The sequence below is a fragment of the Mesoplodon bidens genome (assembly GCF_964165515.1).
Source record: "Mesoplodon bidens genome assembly, chromosome: X".
Lineage (NCBI taxonomy): Eukaryota > Metazoa > Chordata > Mammalia > Artiodactyla > Ziphiidae > Mesoplodon > Mesoplodon bidens.
Genome location: NC_138163.1, coordinates 101,389,584 through 101,412,685, shown reverse-complemented (window position 1 = coordinate 101,412,685; position 23,102 = coordinate 101,389,584). Strand labels below are relative to the sequence as shown.

At 42.3% G+C, this 23,102-nt stretch overlaps 1 protein-coding gene across 1 annotated transcript in view; it reads right to left on the bottom strand.

The window, feature by feature from the left end:
* Window positions 1–23,102, bottom strand: part of MAOB (monoamine oxidase B) — a 101,976-nt gene that overhangs the window by 1,239 nt on the left and 77,635 nt on the right. The window contains exons 6-14 of the mRNA XM_081221761.1: window positions 22,869–23,010; window positions 21,487–21,636; window positions 20,482–20,641; window positions 13,368–13,464; window positions 12,281–12,334; window positions 9,092–9,149; window positions 6,572–6,669; window positions 1,401–1,512; window positions 773–835 (exon numbers count right to left, since the gene is read on the bottom strand). Coding sequence (XP_081077887.1) covers window positions 773–835; window positions 1,401–1,512; window positions 6,572–6,669; window positions 9,092–9,149; window positions 12,281–12,334; window positions 13,368–13,464; window positions 20,482–20,641; window positions 21,487–21,636; window positions 22,869–23,010 — 934 coding nt within the window. The remainder of the gene's footprint in view (window positions 1–772; window positions 836–1,400; window positions 1,513–6,571; window positions 6,670–9,091; window positions 9,150–12,280; window positions 12,335–13,367; window positions 13,465–20,481; window positions 20,642–21,486; window positions 21,637–22,868; window positions 23,011–23,102) is intronic.

Here is a 23,102-nt window from a genome sequence, read left to right as displayed (position 1 = left end):
CCCCCTCTTTTTACATTCTCAGCGTGTCATCTTCATGGTAGGTGGGCTTTTTTGTTCTCATCTGTTCTCCCCACCACATGTTGAGCTCTGAAAGCACTGCTGTATCATTATCCCAGCGGCTGATGCAGAGCAGGTGCACAATAAGTATTTGCTGAGTGGATGCATCTGTGGTCCACTCAGTCCTCAATCCCATCTCTGACAGAAGCACTAAGACAATGACTTTGGAGTGGCCAGGCTACTGTTTTTAACCTTACACTTGACAGACGAATAACTTTGACCTTTTAGACCCTTGTCCTCTATGATGTGTATACTTCCTTCCAGTCAGGAAAATTTCCTGGGGTTTTATTACAAAATGATAGGTATATTGAAAATGCATTTTTAACCTAAATCTGCTCCATTTCATTCCACTCCTTTGTCCCCAGACAGGGGATACTGACATATCTTCATTTCCTCCCCCCTATCACCAGGTTAGAGATTTATTCAACAGACATTTATTGAGTTCTTAATAAGTCTAGAACTCTCCGAGTAATGTCTCATCCGACCAAAAAATAATTTATTTTTTCCTAATAATCTGCAAGGCATGTGGCAGCTGCAAATTTATCAAAGTTCTTCTAAATCCCTCACCTCTGCCCTAACCCGTGGCATCTCTTTAAACATTCATGGGTTGAATCACTTAGGGGAAGGCCTGTGAATATATACAAGTGTGTTCTATTCACAAGTAATTGTTTTTAGAGGAAAGAGATTTAAATTCATGACATAAAATATAACCTACCACAGACTCTGGTTCGGGCTGCCAGATTTCATCCTCTGGGATCTTTCCCATGGCATGCAGGATCTGAAAAGAAAGCACATCTTGGTGAATAACAAAAATGACACCATCCTTCTCCTAATCTGCTCTTTAAATAAAGGACTAACAATGTCTTTTGGGATATCCATCAAAAACACCAGGGTAAAAGCCAGTGTAGTCCATTGAACCTTTGAAAAGACCCAAAAGGTCTTCCATCTATAACATAAGAAGGTCCAACCATTAGACTCACCATAAATTTTAATAGCCGTGAACACACCTTAATAGGGATGAGATCAGAGGAACTGTGGGAAAATATATAAATGAATCCTGAATCCTAGTGTAAACATGTTTGGTTCTATAATATTAGACCTAGGTTATCTCTCAAGTATAGCCATGGTGATCTTTTGCCCCATGGACTCTTTTTACCTTGGACTCATTGTTACTTTTGGGTTAAGGTGTTCATTTCACCTGTGACTACTGTTAAAAAGGTGTTTCACTGTCCTTCAGATGAGGGTTCATGGGGAATTGGCTTCCAGGATCTCAGACATATTTAACCTGGTTGTCAGGCCCATGAGTTGCGTCCTTCCCCACAGCCCATGACCCCAGGCCTTACCTCTCGGGCTGCTCTCTCCCCGGCCTCCACAGCCCCCTCCATGTAGCCACTCCAGTGTGTAGCAGTCTCCGTGCCTGCGAAGTAAATCCTGCCCACTGGCTGGCGTAGAACCCTTGAAAGCAAAGCGAAGAGATAAAAGTGGTCAGTCTCAGAGAGCCAGAGGAGAGCCTTCCCACAAAGACCAAGGCTGATCCGTTTCCTCAGACTCTGAATGTCAGGAAGTCCATTGGCAATTTTGGAATAATGTTCATGAGTTCCCCAGTTCTTACATGATCTTTGTCACAGACCAAATGGAATAAAAGCCAAAGTTCACTCCTGCACCAAGAGCTTACAGGTAAAGGGACGGACATCAATGGAGGTAAAGTAAGTATTTGCTTCACATACGTAAAGTGAGGGACTGTATAGGCCCAGACATGGATAGCTGGTTCACCAACTTTGAGCGAGGGGACACGTGCCCCCAGTTTCCCGCCTGGTCATTCCACCAATGAACTTGGCAAATCATTTCCTCTCACTGAGCTCTGGCTTCCCCATCTCCTAAGGGGCATGATCCAATAATTTTTAAAACCTTTTCTATTAGTAACATTTAACAAATCTGTGAGTATGACTATGGCTCCAAAACCACCATTCCTTGAGCACTTAGCTCTACCAGTGTGAAGAGTTTTACTGCATTAAATTATAACAGTTAACATTTTGGGGGGCGCCAAACACTCTTCTAAGTGCAGTAATCTTTACCACAACCATATGAGGTCAGTACGATTATAATCCCCATTTTGCAGGTGAGAATATGGAGGTACAGAGGCTGTGGTGGACACTGTGGTGCCCTGCCTAGCCCTCCCTTCAAAAATGAAGGACCTTGCTGTTCTTCCCTGCTCTTGGCCCATTCCAGGCCCCCCTCCCCAGTCAACCACTGATCTGCTTTCTGTCTCTATAGATTAGTCTGCATTTTCTAGTATTTTATATAAGTGGAATCATATAGTAAAAACAAAAAAAAAACATGAAGGACTTATTCTCAGGTGCTGGAAGTGCTGCAGGAAGATGGCCTTCTGATGTCAGCCCTCTTTGGCAATTGCCTCCACTAAAGAAAATTGCCTGGTTCAAGGTCATGCCTCCTTCCAGCAGCAATTGCATCCAGTGACTGATCATCACAGGGCTATAAAAACCTGACCCCTCGCCCCAACTTTGGACATTTCTGAAGGGTCATCTTAGTCCTAGAGCTCCCTGAAGGGTCAGCTGAGGTCTTCACTGGAACTTCACTGGGAGAAACCCAACTTCTCTCTCTGCCCACTCCTGCTTCCTTCCTCTCCCTTCCACAGACGTTGATGCCTAGGCTCTCCCTAGTACATATCCTATATGCTCATCTTTGCTTCAGAGTCTGCTTTGCTGGGGAATCTAACCAGCAACAAAGACAAAGTAATTTACACTAGGTCATAGCTAGTAAGTAGCAGAACCGGTATTTGAATCCAGGTCATCTGACTCCAGAGCCCACAGTCTTAACCACTTGGTTATACATCCTCCCTCTATTGAATTATTTTTTAAATCTTTTTAAAGAACTTCATGGCATAGCTACAATTATCCCATTTTACACATGAGGAAACTGAGGCTTAGAGAAATGTGTGCTGACTTGCCAAGACCCACTTGCTAGAAAATTGCAGAGCTAGGATTTGAACTAGGTCGACCAGATGTCAAAGTCTCTGTCTTTATGTTATATACTTCTCCTAGTGTATCATCATCATCACTAGTTAACAAAGAGTGCCCATATGCTACACAAAAGGACAGAGTGTCACAGCACTTAGTTTCTACAAGGGGCAGTTTGTTGTTACCCTGACAAAAATACCATAAGGGAAGCGCCATCAACATGTCATTATTCATCCTATTCCAGGTTTCCATTATATTACAGATAATGGATGTGGATGTCCAGAGCTAACATCCAGGCTGTCTTAGTCAACACTGTATACCACTGGGCCTTTTACAGAAAACCAAATGAGTTGGCTTGAATTGGTGGGTTTTCCTTCACCTACCCTTATTGTCGCCATCAAGCAAAAAAAAAGAAGGAGAATAGAAGATACTATAGAATACTAGAATGCCGATAATAATACATAGCATAATCTGGAATTATTCATAGCCAGCATGGGCTGGAGAGCCTAAGCGTATTCAGGAAGGGTTCTCGGCAAGAGAAGGTAATTTTGCTTTTTCCATGTTCATTAAACAGTGCTGCTTTCACCACATGAATCACTGTTTTCAAACAGATGGAACCCAAACTGGAAACCTCTGGGAGGCCTGGCCAAATCCTAGAATTAAATATTAGAAGAGAGAATAAAGGCTTAGAGAATTAATCATGCTGACTACTGGAATGTAAAAATGTAAAAACCAAGAATTTATTTCAAACAGGCGAAGATTATCTTCCCTCCACTTGTCATGTGGAAATCTTCTTTCTTTGGGGAAAAAGAAAGCCCCAAAACTGGGGAAGAAAAATCCCTGCTGTTTCTCGTGCAGGTGAGGGAATAGACACTATAGGATATTTCCATGTGTACTTCTTGTGGCTGGGTGGAGTAAAATATTTCCTTATGTGTTTTACCACTACTTAATCACTCAAGTGTTGGTTTGGCCAAAAAATTCATTCGGGTTTTCATAACATCTTACAGAAAAACCCAACCCAATATTTCAGTCTAAGAAATAAACACACATTTCTTAAAGTAAAAAACCTTAAGAAATGTGAGTTTATTTTTTTTTTACTAGAGTTGTACTGTCAATACTGTCCTCTGTCTTCCATTTGGAAGCAGAACATTTACTGCGTAATGTCTAGGCCATGAAGATAAAATTCCTTGCAGTATCCCAAATGTCGTGGACCTGAAAGGTCAAGGGAATCCCTGCGGGCCAGTTGTCCTTGCTTGGATGGAGAGGTATGTCAGTAAGATATGATCTGCCTCAGTTTCTATCCTACAAATTGGAGCTAGTCACGTGAAGCCTGAAACATGGCCCTGAGAAGGAATAAAGATGAAGGAGGGTGCTGCCATGTCACCACAAATGCCTGATATGACGGGGTTTACCTTGCTTCTTTCATGTGGTCAGGGTCAGGCTAGTGCAGGTGAGTGTCCTTCCCTCCCCCGCCCCGCCCCCACTGACTCCATCACTCCAAAGGCATTTTCCTGACACTCCTTATGGGATTGAGCATGAAACTAGCTACCCCCGTGGTCAGAAATCTAATCACATCACAAAACTGATGGTCTTTCTCTGTTGAGAGGTTAAGTTTTGTATTCCTAAATGTGTTTTATGACGCAAAGGATCCTAAATGTGTTTTATGACGCAAAGGATCCTATCTGCCTTTCTTACTCTCTATTCTATCCTTAAAATAACCCATAGGGCCCAGCCGTGTAACTTTTCCCCAGACATTCCATGAACTTGTTAGATTCCTGTAGGAAGCGTTTGCTCATATGGTTCTGTCTGCCTAGAATACATTTCCCAATAGCCTTTCTCTGCCTTCTACAATTCTCAGGTGGTATGTGTATTATGAAGCCTTCTCAGCTTTCTCTAGCTAAGGCTAGCCCATCCCTCCCTGGGCCCCCATGGCATTTTTATGCCCCTCTATTCTTAGAGTACTTACCATAGTATGTTTGAGTCAATGTTTGATATTCTCTCCTCTCCCCATCCCTACCCTAGCTCCTAACACCGTCAGCTCCTTTACAGCAGGGAGGGCTTATCTTGGTACAGGCAAACTTTGTTTTGTTGTGCTTTGCTTTATTGCGCTTCGCAAATATTGCATTTTTTTCCCCACGAGTTGAAGGTTTGTGGCAACCCTGCATTGTCAGATGATGCTTAGCATTTCTTAGCAACAAAGTATTTTTTAATTAAGATATGTACATTGTTTTAGACATAATGCTCTTGCACACTCAACAGTATAATGTAAACATAACTTTTATACGCACTGGGCAACCAAAAAAATAATTTTGTGTGACTCGCTTTATTGCAGTAGTCTGGAACCGAACTCACAATATCTTCAAGGTCTGCCTATATATTGAAGTTTTCAGCAGAGTGCTTGGCAAATAGTTGGCACTTAGCCAATCAGTGCTGAATGAAACAATTACTATTGACATATTCTACGATCAGCATATCCAAAAATTAACTTAATGACCAGTAGCTAATCAGGTGGCACCCTCTGAATGATCTCATAGATGATATTTTGCCATCTTCAGGAAGATGGGCAAAGTGCTCACCAAAGCCATTATGTATCCTCTCACAAGCAGGTTTTAATCCTTCTTTGACTGGTTTTCACAAACAGATTGATTAGCCATTTACATTTACTAACACCCTTTTTTTGTTGCATACTCAGCCTTTTACTCATTACTCTACATTTCCTATTTTGCTTAGATTGAGCTCTTGGCACTAAATGATTGCTTCGTTCAGTATTACTTTGATGGTCATAATAATTACTACTATATTATTAATTCATACCTTGTTGTTGTCATCAAATACAATGAACTGAACACCAATGAGTCATACTTGGCTGCACAACACTGTAAATGCTAAAAGCCATTGAATTATACACTTCGAATGGGTGAACTCTATGGTATGTGAATTATATCTCAATGAAGATGTGAAAACTAACTTATGCTCCTATTAACATACTGATTCTTGTCTACTGTATGCCATCTTGTGCTTTCTCATCCACCTGCTAAGGAAAGTAAGGTCCAGAGAGGAGAAGTGACCTGTCCAGGATGACAAAGTTGGTTATTGGTAGGATCAGGGGTTTGAACCCAAGTCCCTTTACCCCCAGTCTAGAACACAATTTGCTTTTATAATGCTGTACCCGTATTGGCACTTATACAGTGCCCACTGAAGAAGTTCCACTGAGCCCTAAACTCAGTATAAAGACACTTCTTCTGACAATATAAGGGAACCCTCTATCTAAATTCCTATTCTTATGCTGCCACCTTCTTTGGTTCTATTGATTGGGATTGCTCCTTCAGAGGACTTAAGAGTCACGGGCACCACCATGATGCAGAATTATAATGACTTCATTAGTGAGATTCACAAGATCCAAAGGAAATTGGGGATTTGGGGATTTTTTTTCAGCATTTACAAGGAACAGGGGAGAAGAGCTCCACGAACCTTCTTACAGTTACAGGCTCAGATTCAGGGAGTTTCAGTTAGAACTGAGCCCACTTTTACTCTACCTTCCATATTGAGTCATGATCCCCGGGGGGAAGTAGGTCGTGTAGCAGCCCCCGGAGTACTGCTCCTCACACCAGTTCTTCTCTTCATAGTGCACCGGCTGCAAGGCAGAGGGACAAAAACTCAAAGGAGACTCAAAGGAAGCAATCTAGTCTCGAATAAATCAAACACAGTCCAGTAGGCTTCCTACTGGACAATCAGTATCTGTCTGAAATAGAGCCTTATTATCCCGATGTTTTTAGAGATAGGACTTTGGGCAGGTAAATGTCCTTGGTGATAGACTTCTAAGAAATTCTGACTTAGAAAATTTTCTCACTTGGTTCATTCATGTCCCAGGTACTATTCATAAGCTGCAATTGTCTGGCTCTATGTTTAAATTGGCCTTACGTATTAAGAAGTTCTTAGTGCCTAATGGTTTCAAGACAAGTTTAAAAAGGGATTTATGCTTACTGGAGTAAGGAGGATGAGAAAAGTAGAAAAGCGTGCCTGTTAAGGAAAAAGAATGACCAGATTCATGTTTTTCACGCAAGTCAACTTCGTTAAGAGAAGCTAGAACAGACGGATTAATGTTTTCATGGGATGTAGGCACTTCTGTTGATGGCGATGCAGGCAGCTATCGGTCTGAAAAGTATGTTTTTGCCATGAACAGGCAAAACATTAGCTGAGATTTTGCAAAGTTCAAGCTCTTTATTACAATAACTAAACATAAGTGTTATCATTAGGTATTATTTTGAAAAGATAAAATCAACATGGCAAGTCTTAAGAGAAAAATGTGAGCATAAAAATAGACTTGGAAAAGATGTTTTGTTTTAAAAATTTGCAGTCACACATGGGACTTCGGATAGTCATTTGTAACGAATCCTATTTACAAAAGCACGAGGCCCTGTCTGAGGGGTGTAAGTTGCTCTGATGCCTCAGACCCGGCCCTCTTCCATCTCGTGAGTGTCCTTCTCTGGCTGTCTCCAGCCAGCCGATCAGAAGAAGGGTTGGACTTCATCTTTCACCTTTCCTTGCTCCCAGGACACACACCAAACAACAGCACGACCAACTCGTTTTTTTTTTTCTTGGCCGCGCCTTGTGGCTTGTGGGATCTTAGTTCCCCTACCAGGGATCGAACCTGGTCCCTCAGCAGTGAGAGCTCAGAGTCCTAACCACTGGACGGCCAGGAATTCCCAGGACCAACTCATTTTATCACCAGCAATTAATCATCCACATTCTTCTTAGGAAAAGAGACTTGCCCATATTAAAAATGATCAACTTTTGGGGAACTTGAGCACAACTGCTTTCCCCTCCCACTGGGGTTTTCCCTGAACAACCATCTCACAGCCTGAGGGTGTCTCAGAATATAACTTCAAAAAAGCTTGAGAATCTACCAGGGAGAAGTATCTTGAACCGAACATTTAAACAGAAAGGCCAGTCAATTTTAGCAGCTGTGGTAGGATTAATTTTTAATGTGTATCTACTTTGGGTCTTGCTACCTCACTCATATTACACTTGTGCCCAGAGGCTATGCTTATATTTAAACTTGTTAAATGGTATATGAAAGCAAAAAATGAAACAAAACACATTCTTCATTATTATTATGTTTCTCTCCAAACCAATCAATTCATCATTCTTGTTCATTTACTGAGGAGGAATCCCCCAAACCTTCAAGAGCATGTGTTTCACCTGTAACAAGTAACTCTTGCTTTAAAAGGATGAACAAAAATGACAAATTCAAAAGCCACAACAACTTGACTAGGAGGAAGCAAGCCACTGCAAAGTTGAGCAAAATAAGTGTTTGAGGGATAAGATGAAGCCATGTAGCTGTTGAACTAGGTCATGGCGTGCCCTGCAGAGATTTGGATTTAAGAGGCTTAACAAGTTAAACATTCTTAGCCCCTTTATTAGATTTGTCTCATGCTTTAACTGCTCATTTGTACATCCTTTTCCATTGTCTTCAAGTGCTGCACAGATAACTGGATTTAATAATAGCCTTCAAAAGGTGATGTAATCCGTGTCAAAACATTAAAAACCCAGCAGTTGTGAATGGAACGAGAATGTCGGTTCATTGTTTTAAATATTGATGAAGGAGGTCGTTATGGCTACTGGTTATGGGCCCTTTGGGCCCTTTGACTATCACCAAATGCCCCTACCGCACTGCCTCCCTACCCATCCCATCCCACCTTTAACCACCCAGTGGGGAGGGGAACGACTTTGAATTTGAACATCACAGCTTCCTCAGGCTACCTGCCAAGATGTCTAGGAAACTCAGCTGACAGGGATCACCTTGAACTCAGGGACAAGGGTAGCACCACCTAAAACACATCAGTGTTGCAGGGTGCCTAAGCTGCCACTAGCACAGCCAGGGCCCATACTCTCTGGGACAACTCATAAGTTTACCAACTCTGGTGCAGACTCCTCCAAGAATAGATCAGGGAAAACTTGAGCTCTAGAGCCCTTCTTGCACAAGCCCATCCCTGCTAGCCCCCTGACAACAAAGCAAGATCTCTCTCCCTTAGGGAAGGGTTGGGAAGCCTTACGTGCAAAGCTTCTTGTGAGCCCAGAACTTTTGCATAGAGGTCACAAAGTTTCTTCAACCTATGGGAAGAGAGGGGGAAGAATAAGTGAAAATGAAAAGGAAGAAAAAGTCAAAGAGGTACCTATGATTCCCATCATTCAAAAAGATTCTGAGCTATTGCTTCCACTTGACATTTCATTTTAATTTTTCAAAACAAGGCACCTTGGTCTAGTTCCAATATCTTAAATCTGTCAGGTCACAAATAGTTTTTTTGTTTGTTTGTTTTTTGCAGTATGCGGGCCTCTCACTGTTGTGGCCTCTCCCTCTGCGGAGCACAGGCTCCGGACGCACAGGCCCAGCGGCCATGGCTCACGGGCCCAGCCGCTCCGAGGCACGTGGGATCCTCCCGGACCGGGGCACGAACCCATGTCCCCTGCATCAGCAGGCGGACTCGCAACCACTGCGCCACCAGGGAAGCCCCCACAAATAGTTTTAAAGAAAAGAAAGTGATGCATTGCCTGCATCACGGGGGGCACACAGCAATTTGTTCATCCATTCAAGAAAACATTGTGTACCTGCTGTCAATTTCCTAAACACTGGAGATTCTGGGAGGACTGAGACATGATTCCTGCTCACCTTCCTTTCTCTCCCCATCCCATGAAGAGGAAATGGGCAAAGCGGAGCAGGAAAAGCTTCGAATTCTGTTTCTGCCTCTTCCATGCTATGAGGTCTTGAGCAGGTTACTTAAACTCTCTGACCTTTGGTTTTATCAACAAACTCACCTGATTTTTTTCACTAATGGTGGTAAAACAATGTGGTCTCAGGATCAGCAACAGCGGCTGCATCACCCAGGAACTTGTTAGAAATGCAGATTCTCAGACCTCATCCCAGACCTTCTAACTCAGAAACAGCAGTGGCAGCAACTGTGTTTTCATAAACCTTCCAGGTGATTATGTTTGAGAACCACTGATATAGAGCATATAACGTTTCCAGCTCAATAACTGGTACATACGTAATAAATGCTCAATAAATGGTAGCTCTTAAATTTAGTCTTATGGGGGAATTGGATGTAAGCCATAAGTTATAATTAGTCAGTTAAGGTATGAGATTAGACTTATTTCCATTCTGATTTTTATAGAATAGTATTGTTAAAGGGGATCTTACAGGTGATTTAGAGTTAGGCCAATGATTTCAAAAGTATTATTATTATTTTATTTTTAATTTTTTTAAGTGTATTTTTTAAATTATTTATTTACTTTTGGCTGCACTGGGGTCTTTGTTGCTGTGCGCGGGCTTTCTCTAGTTGCGTCGAGCGGGGGCTACACTTTGTTGCTGTGTGCAGGCTTCTCATTGCGTTCGCTTCTCTTGTTGTGGAGCATGAGCTCTAGGCGCGCGGGCTTCAGTAGCTGCGGCGCGCGGGCTTCAGTAGTTGTGGCTCACGGGCTTAGTTGCTCCGCGGCATGTAGGATCTTCCCGGACCAGGGCTCAAACCCGTGTCCCCTGCTTTGGCAGGCGGATTCTTAACCACTGCACCACCAGGGAAATCCCTATTATTATTTTAAACCCAGGAGCTCTTTCTACAAACAAAAGTATATGAAAATGCCTTATTTCCCCACCCTTCTTTCCTCTCTTCCATCCCTCCTTCCTTCCTTCTTTCTCCCCCTCCACCATCTCTCTCTCGCGCTCTCTCATTTTTTTCCTTCCTTGTTTCTTTCTAATTCGTTTTTACATAAATGGACTACTTTGGCACAAGCAGAGGAACAGTCAGACAGAGTAAAGAAAATTAAATTCAGGAGTAGAATCAAATACATAAGGGAATTTAGAATCATAAAGGTGAGTATTCTAAACCCATGACAAAAAGACAGATTATTCAATAAAATGGCACTGGGACAAATGGCTACCCATGAAAGAAATAAAGTTGGACTCCTATGCGACTTCTTACACCAAAATATATTTCAGAAGGATCAAAGCTTTACACATAATAGATGAAACCAGAAAAGTAATGGAAAATGGGTAATTTAAAACATAACCTTGGAATGGGAAAGTCTTTTCTATGCATGATAGACCATTTGGAAGCAATGATTTTAAAAACTGATCAACCTAATTTTATAAAAAGTTAAACTTTTATTATAGTATAAAATGGATAAGCCATAAATATGATCAAAAGACAAACTGGGAAAAGATCTGTCCCAGGCACTGGAGATCCAGCAGTGAACCCACCAGACAAAACTTCCTACCTTCGTGGATGTTAATATTCTAGTGGGGACAATTTTTTTTTTTTTTTTTTGCAGTACGCGGGCCTCTCACTGTTGTGGCCTCTCCCGTTGCGGAGCACAGGCTCCGGACGCGCAGGCTCAGCGGCCATGGCTCACGGGCCCAGCCGCTCCGCGGCACATGTGATCTTCCCAGACCAGGGCACGAACCCGTGTCCCCTGCATCGGCAGGCGGAGTCTCAACCACTGCGCCACCAGGGAAGCCCTTGGGTCACTTTTTTAGTGAGTGGGTCAGTCAGAATTCCATAGCCCTGGCCAAGCACAGTGATGGCAATAGTCATAAAGCATCATGCTAACGGTGGTGGGGAGGGTGCAGGGTTGTGAGGGTTAGGAATGTGCCATAACGTAATTCAGGGGCTCTTAGTTGGTAAATATGTTATCAGTGGTGGTGTGGGAATAAATAATTAGTAGTGGTGAATGCTAATTGCTGAAAGAAATTGCCACCTCCAGAGAAACTAGTCCTTCTGTACTTATAATCTGTAATAGTTATGCATCATTCATGCAGGATGTACTGCAGACTGCCCTGCAATGTGGTCATTTGTCTACCTGGTTATCTCCTCCCCAAGTAAAATTTCAGCTCCTGGGCTATATCCATTTTTGTATCCTCCATAGCTCCTTGCATGGTATCTTACGTACGATAAACTCAATAAATATTATTTCGAATGCTTGGTTCTTCAGTTATCAGCATTGTGCCTTTATACAAGACCCTCATAATGAACATAACAGACATGTTGTGTTGGGAATACACACAGTATTAATAAGCAGTCTTTAAGTTTAAAAGTTAAGCAAAGTTGAAAGTGGGTAGAAAGAAGTAGGAAGGAAAGGGAGATGGAGTACAGAGGTGGGCAGGAAGGAAGAGAGGAGCAGAGGAAATAAGGGAGGAGTGGGGGAGGGAGAGAGAGAGGGAGGGAAGAAAGAGGAGGTACTTTTCCCCCTACCTTTCCTCTTTGGTAAGACGGGTCAGTTTTCTGGCTTTGTGAGCAAGAATAAATCTAAAACATACAAACAAGAAAAAGGAGGGGAAATCAATGGCTGCTTTCATCCTGGCCTCATGTCTATAGCTACACATATGCCTAGTGTACAAGTTAAAAGTGAACCAGAAGAAACAAATCATACACTATATAATTTTATGTTCCATGTTTTACTATTTCCTGGTTACATTCCTGACACTAAAAGGCACCTTCTAGTTTTAGGGATTCAAGGGACTAAGAACAGATGACTGGCCATAATTTTTGCCTGGGATAATACCATGACTGACCCATCTCCCACTGCATGGCTGGTGCTCAACAGGAATATGCCCTGGGTCTCAAATATCTATCTTAGATGTGTCTGAGACTTTCCATTTTCATCCAGCCCTTTCTCTTTGGTTCTACCTTCAAGATGGTATCTCCCTAGTGCCCAGCCTTTTAGAATCCACCTCCATTTCTAGCCCTACGATTGCCTTCAACTTACCAACTAGCTTTGATCTCCCTGTTTTGACCCTTGGCTCTGTGAAATAAACTCATACAGATCCTGAGACCCATCTCAATTTTGGCTGCTCCAGGTAACCACTGCCCATGACATCCCCATCTGTGCTGCTCTTCCCTGCCAAGCTGAGAACTGGGCTGGTCTTCGCCCCGCTCTAGTGGGACCTGGAAAATCTCAGCATCCCATGTAAATACCATGGATGCCTCCACAGCCTCCACAAGAAGCCCTCTTAGTGAAACACCCTAAGTCAAATCTTCATATCATGTTTTCACAAAAGATAGCTTACCAGAATATATCAACCCCCAGTATTAAACATGAAGCAGAAAACTAGTATAACAAATTTTCAAATGTTATTGGTATTCTAATTCCTTTCTAAATATTAATTTGTTCGAAGACATTATTTTTTTAAAAAGCAATAAGATTTTTCCTACTGCTGAATTTGGAGAAGAGTGACGTTGGGTAAAAAATTATTGAACAAAGTTTGGGGCACATTTATTAACAGTATAGGAATACGTTGTCAACATGGAAGATCATCACACCACCATAAGCATGCCTTACCCTATTATGGCGGCATAGGTGCCATCAGGTTTGGTATCATCCAACGTGTAGGCAACTGGAGCTTCCTCTCCTTCGATAATCATGCTTCCACAGTAATCTTGGAGAAGAGTAAAATGGAAAAAAGCATCATCACCCTATCAAGCTACCCTTAGCAGTTACAATGAAGCACACATTTTTCAACTTGAGAAGCCCAAAGGCTGAAAATAAGATATTATACCCTAAATATACAAGCTGATGTCAAAAGTAAGGCTGGGCTTCCCGGGTAGCGCAGTGGTTGAGAGTCCGCCTGCCGATGCAGGGGACACGGGTTCGTGCCCCGGTCTGGGAGGATCCCACATGCCGCAGAGCAGCTGGGCCCGTGAGCCATGGCTGCTGAGCCTGCGCGTCCGGAGCCTGTGCTCCGCAACGGGAGAGGCCACAACGGTGAGAGACCCGCGTATCGCAAAAAAAAAAAAAAAAAAAAAAAAAAGGAAGGCTAAGGAGCCAACATTTGGTGAAAAACTCAAACGGTAAGCCCCTCTCTGCAAAGAAGCAATGTGATATTATGAATTAATCCAGGCCAACATTTAATGAAATCTTGTTTTCCTTGCTGTTAATATGTGTGCCTCTCTTTCCTCTTTCACAGGAAATCAGATAAAACCAAAGATGTGTTCAAGAAACGCTACTCTATTACTGTAAAATAGAAGGGACTGAACATTCACCTTTTATGAGGAGCCACTTATTCGATGCTAACTAGTTCGTGATTATCTAGAGACAGGGCAGAGAGGACACAGATGACTAAAATGCACAGGGTCCCTCCACTTTTCCACCCTCCTCCTTAAAAGGGAGGGGATATATGTATACACATAGCTGATTCACTTTGTTGTACAGCAGAAACTAACACACCATTGTAAAGCAACTATACTCCATGCCTCTCTCTTGCTTTGTCACAGCTTACCCTTCCCCCTCCCCATATCCTCAAGCCCATTCTCAAGTAGGTCTGTGTCTTTATTCCTGTTTTACCCCTAGGTTCCTCATGACATTTTTTTTTCTTAATTTCCATATATATGTGTTAGCATACGGTATTTGTCTTTCTCTTTCTGACTTACTTCACTCTGTATGACAGACTCTAGGTCTATCTACCTCATTACAAATAGCTCAATTTCATTTCTTTTTATGGCTGAGTAATATTCCATTGTGTATATGTGCCACATCTTCTTTATCCATTCATCTGATGATGGACACTTATATATACACTACCAAACGTAAGGTAGATAGCTAGTGGGGAGCAGCCGTATAGCACAGGGAGATCAGCTCAGTGCTTTGTGACCGCCTGGAGGGGTGGGATAGGGAGGGTGGGAGGGAGGGAGACGCAAGAGGGAAGGGATATGGGAACAGATGTATATGTATAACTGATTCACTTTGTTATAAAGCAGAAACTACTAGTAAAAAAAAAGCAACTATACTCCAATAAAAATAAATAAATAAAAAGAAAAAAGATATCTTTGCTGGATATAGAAAAAATAATAATAAAATAAAATGCACAGAGTCCCAACCCCTCATTTCAAACAGGACCTCCGGAACACCTTGGAAAACAATTTCAGCTCATTCTGCACAAAAGAGCTTCTCTCATTCCCCTCCTGAACAAAATATATGTAATTTCAACAAAAGAATACAACAGAGCAATGGTGAAAATGTCAGGGCAGAATTTGAAATGTTATAATAAGATCCGACTACAGTGTACCACTCTTTCTGCTTCATCATTTACTTGCAAATTGAGGTTGTTCGAACAAAATTATGGTGGAAGACCTGGGAACTAATGTTGTATAGAAAATCCAATGAGTGGGTTTCAAAATGAGGAAGAAAGAGCAGAGAAATAACTTGGAGGGTAGGCACTGTCCCGACCTGTGTGAGAGCAGACACACCTGTAGGCCTTTTTACCTGCACTTGCTTCTCTCTCTCCCCCCCCCACGACTCTCCCCACTTTGCATCCATGAGAATCAACGTCCTAGTCAGTCACTGGATTGAGGGGTACTTGCATGCCCCTCAGGTGTACTGGGGCTAAGAAAAACATTGCGAAAAACTGAAATAGGGGAAGGAGAAATGCTTAAAGTTTGCTGAAGAATTTAAGAAGATTTAAGAATACAACAGAAATAGTTAAGGAATCACCTTGCTATAAGAAGAAAGAGGACAGGATGTGATAAGAGAAAAGAGCAAGGGCACACGGGTCACTTGGGGTTCTGCTGGACCGGACAGAGGGATCATGCAGGACACCAGGCTGGCTGGGGTGGAGGCCCTGCTTTCTGGGTGGAGGGGCTCCTTGGACACGTCCTTCACAGCACAAAGTTGGCCTCTGCACCATGCATGTGCACTGGGCAGAAGTGAAGGAACAAGGGGCAGACGGAAGAGTCCTGTTCATGCCAGAACAAACCATGTGGCATCAGCAGCAGTTCTATCATTTGTAGGTAGAAAGCTCAGGAGCTCTGCTCATGCACATGGGACTTCCAGTTAGCTTGGTTCAGCCTCACTCTTTTTTTTTTTTTTTTTTTGCGGTACACGGGCCTCTCACTGTTGTGGCCTCTCCCATTGCGGAGCACAGGCTCCGGACGCGCAGGCCCAGAGGCCATGGCTCACGGGCCCAGCCACTCCGCGGCACGTGGGATCTTCCCGGACCGGGGCACGAACCGGTGTCCCCTGCATAGGCAGGCGGATTATTAACCACTGCGCCACCAGGGAAGCCCCAGCCTCACTCTTAAAAAGGAAGGGCCATTCAAGGACATCTAGACATTGAACAAAATTCTTTAACAAAAGAAGCAAAGACAAAAGCAGAAACAAACTAACAAACAAAAAGGAACTCTCAGGAAAAAAAGACAAAGAGTAGAAGAAATTTCCCCCAAAGTGGCAAGCAACATTCTCAAGGAGAAAAAAGAAGATGTTGTACCTATGGGAGGTAACAAAGAGGACTATTCAGAATAAAATAATTCAGAAGCTTTGTGAGTGTGAAGTGTGGAAGGAGGAGTTCTGAAAAGACGATCACATTCATCTGGAAGAATAACTGACATTTACCAAGGACAAAATTACAGGAAAAATAATGAAGAGAGAATATCCTACCAGATATCAAAATTATTATAAAGCTACGGGGATTAAAATAGTACAGTGCTGCCAAAGGATTAGAGAATATAAATCTGTGTTCTCCAAAGCGGGGTGTGCACACCTAGATTGTACATCTGGATAGTGGAGAAAGATATTAGAAATTCTTATTTTTCAATTCCAGCTTTTCAAAAATGACTACTCTTGTATATTTTATAAGAAAAACAATACACTTTTTTCCAGTGGTCCATGTACATAATTTAGGAATAAATATATTCAGTGGTAGTTGATGTTTAATTTTTTATATATAGGGCTGTAAAAAATATTTGGAGCCCAGTGACAAAAATCAGTGGAAAAGAACTGTTGGTCCAGAAAAGCCGAAATGTAGATATATTTCATAGGAGTATGAAACCATCATAAAAAATTTTTTTTAAACTGGTACACTGGGAGAAAATATTTGCAACACATACAGAAAAATATTAATAAGCACAGGATAAATAGATAATTTACAAAATGATTTCACACAGCCCTGAAGCCTTATTAATGATGAAACTTACAAATTATAGATAAATGGGACATTTTCCCCTACTGATTGGCAGAAAGTTAAAAAAATTATTAGCTGGTCTACCCAAGTCAATTGACTTCGTAATTGCACTTTTACAAATTTATCAAAAGGAAATGCTCCTATTCAAATCTTCAGAGCAATATGAAGGAAGCTGTTTATTGTAGCATAGTGTATAATAGCAAAAACTTGGAAACAATCGAAATGCCTATCATCAGCATACCTATCGGGTACATTTTGATAGAGCCATACAGTGAAATACTGTTTATTCAGTTGTTGAAATGAGGTAGATTTAAATGCACTGATGTGGAGAAATGTTTGTGGCATACCATTAATAGGAAAGAGCAAATTTCAGTATAATGTGTATTATGATTTTTTAAAAAAATGGTTTGGGGAAAGTATGTAACATTTATTTAAAATTATATTTGCATATAACTGTTATGCATATTCTTTAATATACATTTAAAGTATATATACATTTCAATATATATGTACAATATATTGAAAATATTACCTGTGCCTACAATAAATCTCTAAGGATAAACAACTTACATTTTGAACAGTGGTTCCCTAAGGGGAGGGGCAATTGGAGAGGGACATTTTTCATACACTTTTATTTTTTGAAAGTTTTATAGTGAATAAGTTCACTTCTGTAATTTTTTTTTTAAAGCAGGTACTGGGCTTCCCTGGCGGCGCAGTGGTTGGGAGTCCGCCTGCCGATGCGGGGGACACGGGTTCGTGCCCCGGTCCGGGAAGATCCCACATGCCGCGGAGCGGCTGGGCCCGTGAGCCATGGCCGCTGAGCCTGCGCGTCCGGAGCCTGTGCTCCGCAGGGGGAGAGGCCACAGCGGTGGGAGGCCCGCGTACCGCAAAAAACAAAACAAAACAAAACAAAAAAGCAGGTACTGCTTCTGTTATTTTAAACTTCAGTTGAAATCATTTAGATTTAAGGGAAAATAGAAATGGTGTAGGTGAGCAAAAGCAAGGGATACTGAAAGATATAAGGCTTCGGCAAGAGCCTGCTCTCTCCAGGTAAGTGGGGATGGGAGGCAAAGCTAAGGTGGCTGTGATGCACCCCCTGCCCCTGCAGGGACCCCGGGAGGGCAGGGTGTTGATGGTGAGGGTGGCTGAGCTTAGGATGATTTGGTGGGAGACCAGCAAAGAAGAGGGGGCCCCTCCTTGTAACCTCACAAAGATATTACACACTTAAGAAACTGGAAAGCATTTCCTGGGACAATCATTCTACAAGGCAGCAAGAACTGGCTAGGGCTACCTGTATCAAAAGGCAAAAAGTTACCTTCTCTTTAACCAAACCATGCTGCACTTATAAAACAAACAAACAGTAATCTTGACTGATTGATTGCTGAGTGCCTCATATGTGCCAGTCACTGTGCTAGGCTGTTTGGGGCTGCAAAAATCACCCCCTTTGAATCTGGTTGACTCATATTCCCTGTGCTTTTGTATTACTCATTAATCACAGTGCCTTTAGGGATGGCGTTGAAAGTCTGACGCAAAGCAAAGACCTTCTTACAAGAGTTAACTTCCTCAGATTTCATTCCCTTATAGAATCCTTCAAAATATTGTTATTGAATTGCTTATCGATGTAACAGGAATGATATTGGATGTGAGTCTTGGAGCCCTCCGCTGTGTTTCTATAATAGCCTAGGTAACACCAACAGTGTACTCAATACATTGTAATGCAATTATCAGTTTACAAGACTGGCTTCCTCCCAAGTCTGGATTTTTCTGGGCAAGGAAACATGCCTTTGAATTCCCAATGCCTAGCGCAGCGCCTGTCATACAATAAGGTGCTCAGTAGATGTTGGCTGAGGAAACACATTCAATTTCTCAAAAGAAATTGAAAATGCTTTGAAGAAGCTCTCACGTCTACAATCATTTTTTAAAGTGTAACTCAAGGCTCATTACCAATAAGGACCGAGTCAGACCCAGCCTCTTCTTGAGGATGAAGAACTTGGGTTTTCTTTGTTTTTTTTTTTTTAATTTATTTTATTGAAGTGTAGTTGATTTACAGTGTTGGGTTAATTTCTGCCATACAGCACAGTGATTCAGTTATACATATATATCTATTCTTTTTCATATTCTTTCCCATTATGGTTTGTCACAGAATACTGAATATAGTTCCCTGTGCTATACAGTAGGACCTTGTTGTTTATCCATCCTATATATAATAGTTTGCATCTTGGGTTTTCTTTTTGATACGAGTACCTAACAATGAACTTGCCTGGCACACTGCAGACCTAAGATAAAGGTCTGCGGACGTGAATGGAAAGCTAGAGATTCTCTCCATAAATAAAGGCATTCTGAGTCATGAAGAGAAAAAAAAAATCTCCATTCCACGGTCCTAAACCTTATCCACTTGCCAGCAACCAGCTGTCTAAAACGGGTGGCCTGGATCACGAGAGGAAGCAGCTTAGCAGCAGCGAGCTCTCCATGGTGGGTCACTGCACCGTCCTTTGTGAAAGATAGATTACTTGTTCAACTGATGCACCAATCCAATAACAGTCCTAAACAGAATTTCGTGCAAAGGGGGAGAATCAGGAGGCTGCAGTGTGGTGGAAAGGGGTAGATACAGGAAGAACCGCCCTAAGGTAAGAATATGAAACTTTCCCCCTTTGCCTCCAGCACATCCTTCCTCTCCCTTCTGCAATCTAGCTCCTCATTTCAGTCCATCCTTCCCTTTGCCCTCAGTCCCAGGTACTGACGGTTCTTACGTGGACTCCTCTTGGAAGAAAAGGAGCTGTGATGAGAGTCAATGTGATAAGACTCTAGCATTGTGCCGTCCAATATAGTAGCCATGCGTGGCATTTTTACATTGGAATTTAAAGCTATTAAAATGAAATAGCCATGCGTGGCTTTTTATATTTGACTTTAAAGCAATTAAAATGAAATAAAATTGAAAAATTCAGGTCCTCAGTCTCACTAGCTACATTTCAAGTGTTTGATATACCCACACACATGGCTAGTGGCTGCTGTCCTGGACAGAGCCACTCTGGAACATTTCCATCGTTGCAGAATCTAGTACTTTAGTGGGCATCCCTGTAATGTTCTATCCAGTAGAGCCACACACTTATTGAATATATATGAATGCATAAATGAATTTAATTTCATATAGTAGAATCTTGACACTAGTGAGAAATTGCCTGGAAATTTTCAGAATCCCCACCTTTGTGAACGGCTCTATAAACTCATACTTTAAAAACCTGTATCAGAAAATGTTAATAACCTATTTTCACAAGATTTTGTGAAAGGATTAGTAAACTTTATACTGATTTATGAAAAGAGTTGATCATATTCTAAGGGAACTTAATTGCATGAGTGTGTGCCAATGTACTTCACTCGATGGAACTGACCTTAGAACCTGGATGAATGTTTTACGTCCAAATTCTAAGAAAAACAGTTACACGCAAATGTGTGACTTTGCACCAAGTTTCTTGGACCTTTTAAGCAAAGAAAAGTACTCACTCTTATTCCTCCAGAAGGGCTCTTTATAATAAACTATGCACTTGATGACTGAACCCAAAGGCACACGAGTGATCAGCTGGTTTCTCATCATTGGCAGAGGGGGATTGAAATGAATCTTCATGCCCAGAACAGGAGGAATAGCGCTAACCACATACTTAGCCTGGAAGAAAAATGGCGTGGTTAAACATTGCTGGTGGGCTGTTTGTGCTCTTTTTCTAATGTTTCTCCCCCATTTACCCTCATCCCCCACTCAATCTCTTCTTAAAAGAGAAACTAGAAGAATCAAACTTGTTAGAATCAAAATGAACTCTTGTTGCTCCCTAGCTCAAAACCTCCAATGACTTCCCATCGCACTTGGAGTCAAAGCTAAGTTCCCTACAGTCACTTTCAAGGTCATACATGAAAGGAACCCCTGTCACATCTCTGATCTCATCTTCTGTTACTCTTCCCCTCAATCCTCTTAATTCCATCATTTTGACTACCTTGCTGTTACTTCAACATGCCAGGCTTGCTCTTACCTCAGGGCCTTTGCACTGGCTGTTTGTCTACCTGAAAAACTATTCCCCAGAGAGCCACCTGGCTCAATCCCTCATCTCCTTGGGTTCTGTGCTCAAACATCACCTTCTGAGTGAGGGCTTCCTTGATGAACTATTTAAAATTGCATGACCAGTCGTCCCACCTCACTTTTGTTCACTGCTATGTTCCCAACTCCTAGAATAATGCCTGGCACATAGGAGGCACTTGATATTTATCAAATAAATATTTTCTTTGATTTTCTAATTATGTAGGAGCCCAATACAGAGGGTTGATAATATGTGTTTTGTAAATCTCCCCCCTCACCCCCAAATATTATGGTTCTGTTTTCCTTTCTTTCAGATAGAGGTAGCTTTTTTTGCTTTTGGCAAAGGCATTGTCTATGAAGTCTAGAATATTCTTCGCTTTATTTAAGCTCTGATTATCTATGGGACTCTTGTCTCTTCTCCCTGGTTTAAGGCTCTTGGTTACCTCGTACATCTCGTGGTTTAGGGTCTCCACAAGGACATTTTCTCCTGTCTGGTCAATGTGGATCACAGGTCTCTCCAGCTTCACTCGGTCCCCAAGGAGGTCCATTATCCGCTCACTCACTTGACCAGATCCACCCACAAATTTCCTCTCCTGGAAAGAAAAAAGGACCCAAGAGGTGGGTAGGAAATATAGGAATGGATATAAATTGCTAAGTTGCTAGTTTTCCTCACATATCTTTACTGTGTGAGATATACAATTTCATGCTGCCGTTGTGGGTGGTGTCTTTCACCATTGTTTTCTAACCAATGACTGCTGGCTTTCAACAAACTTACACGTTTTCGAGCCTTCCAGGCTATGTTCTGATGGACTCCCAGACTCCAAACTCAGCTGGACATCCTCAGCCTGACTCTCATGTCCCACCTGCCTGGCCGAGACCCCTGCTCTGTGTCCTACCTGCATCCTTTGGTTGAGTTGCTGGGCCACCACTTGCCTGAGCACACCTAGGCCTGTTTCCTGTTTCCTTGTTACTCAGTCTCAGAATCTTGCTGGCCCACCCATCCCCAGGCCAGCTTACTCCCTGTTACAGTCTGTCTCACCCTGGGTCAGGTACCTGCTGTTTCTGCGGCCACCGAGGCCATTTCACCTCACCGCACCCACCTGCAAAAGCTTCCAAATGTTCTGCGTGATCACGCCCACAGTTGAGCTGACTGTCTTCTCCTAAATTTTCAGTTCAGTTAATTTTTAAAAGGACTATTTCAAATAGGTCTAGGAAGGAGGTCACGGAGAAGGGGAAAGAGAAGGGACGGGGAGAAGGAGAAGAAAGAGGGTGATGAGGTGGAGGAGGGGGCAAGAAGAGGAAGGGAAGGAAAGGAAAATGACTGTCGAGGAGATTAGCTAAGAACTCAAATCCATTTCCTACTGTGCCCAGCACAGCGCATTATACAAGGCTGGGGTTCAGGAAATAGGCACTGAAGGAATGAATGAATGAATGAATGAATTCCATGTGGTGCTTGTGTTTTAAACTGAAAATACGTTTCTGACGTTTTTTGTTCAGCTTTCCAAGAAGCACTCAAGTTATGTTCATCAGCTGGTCTCTTACCAACTTACCAAATAATCATCGGATGTATATCCAAATTGAAAGTTGCAAAGTACATAAAAAAAGGAGACAAGCCTAATTTTAAAATGACATTGGCCACTGGGTTGTCACACTGGGTACTTAACAACAGACTGTCCCTTTCAAAAGTCACTTTGAGCTGCTATGATTAAGCTCTGAAAGCCACAAGCCTGCCTCCTGTTCCATCCTTTCATGACTGAAGGATGATGCCAATCTTTTTTAGGCAGTGGTGGTTTTCTGTTTCAACGGTCGGGGTATGAATGGGTACCTGCCCTCCATTGGTTGTTGAGATGATCCTGGCACTGCCCCCACACTGCTTCACATACCACAGGAACCAGAGAGCGGAGACCTCATGGGTCTCTGCGGTGACACACAGGTTCACAAAGAGAGTAGCAAGCTGCTTCGAAGATCTGCTCAGGAAGAAACAAGAGCAAAGCTGGCAAATGCAGGGGAGCATCTTCTTCATTCTCTGGAAATTATTCAAGCAGTAAACTTAACTTGG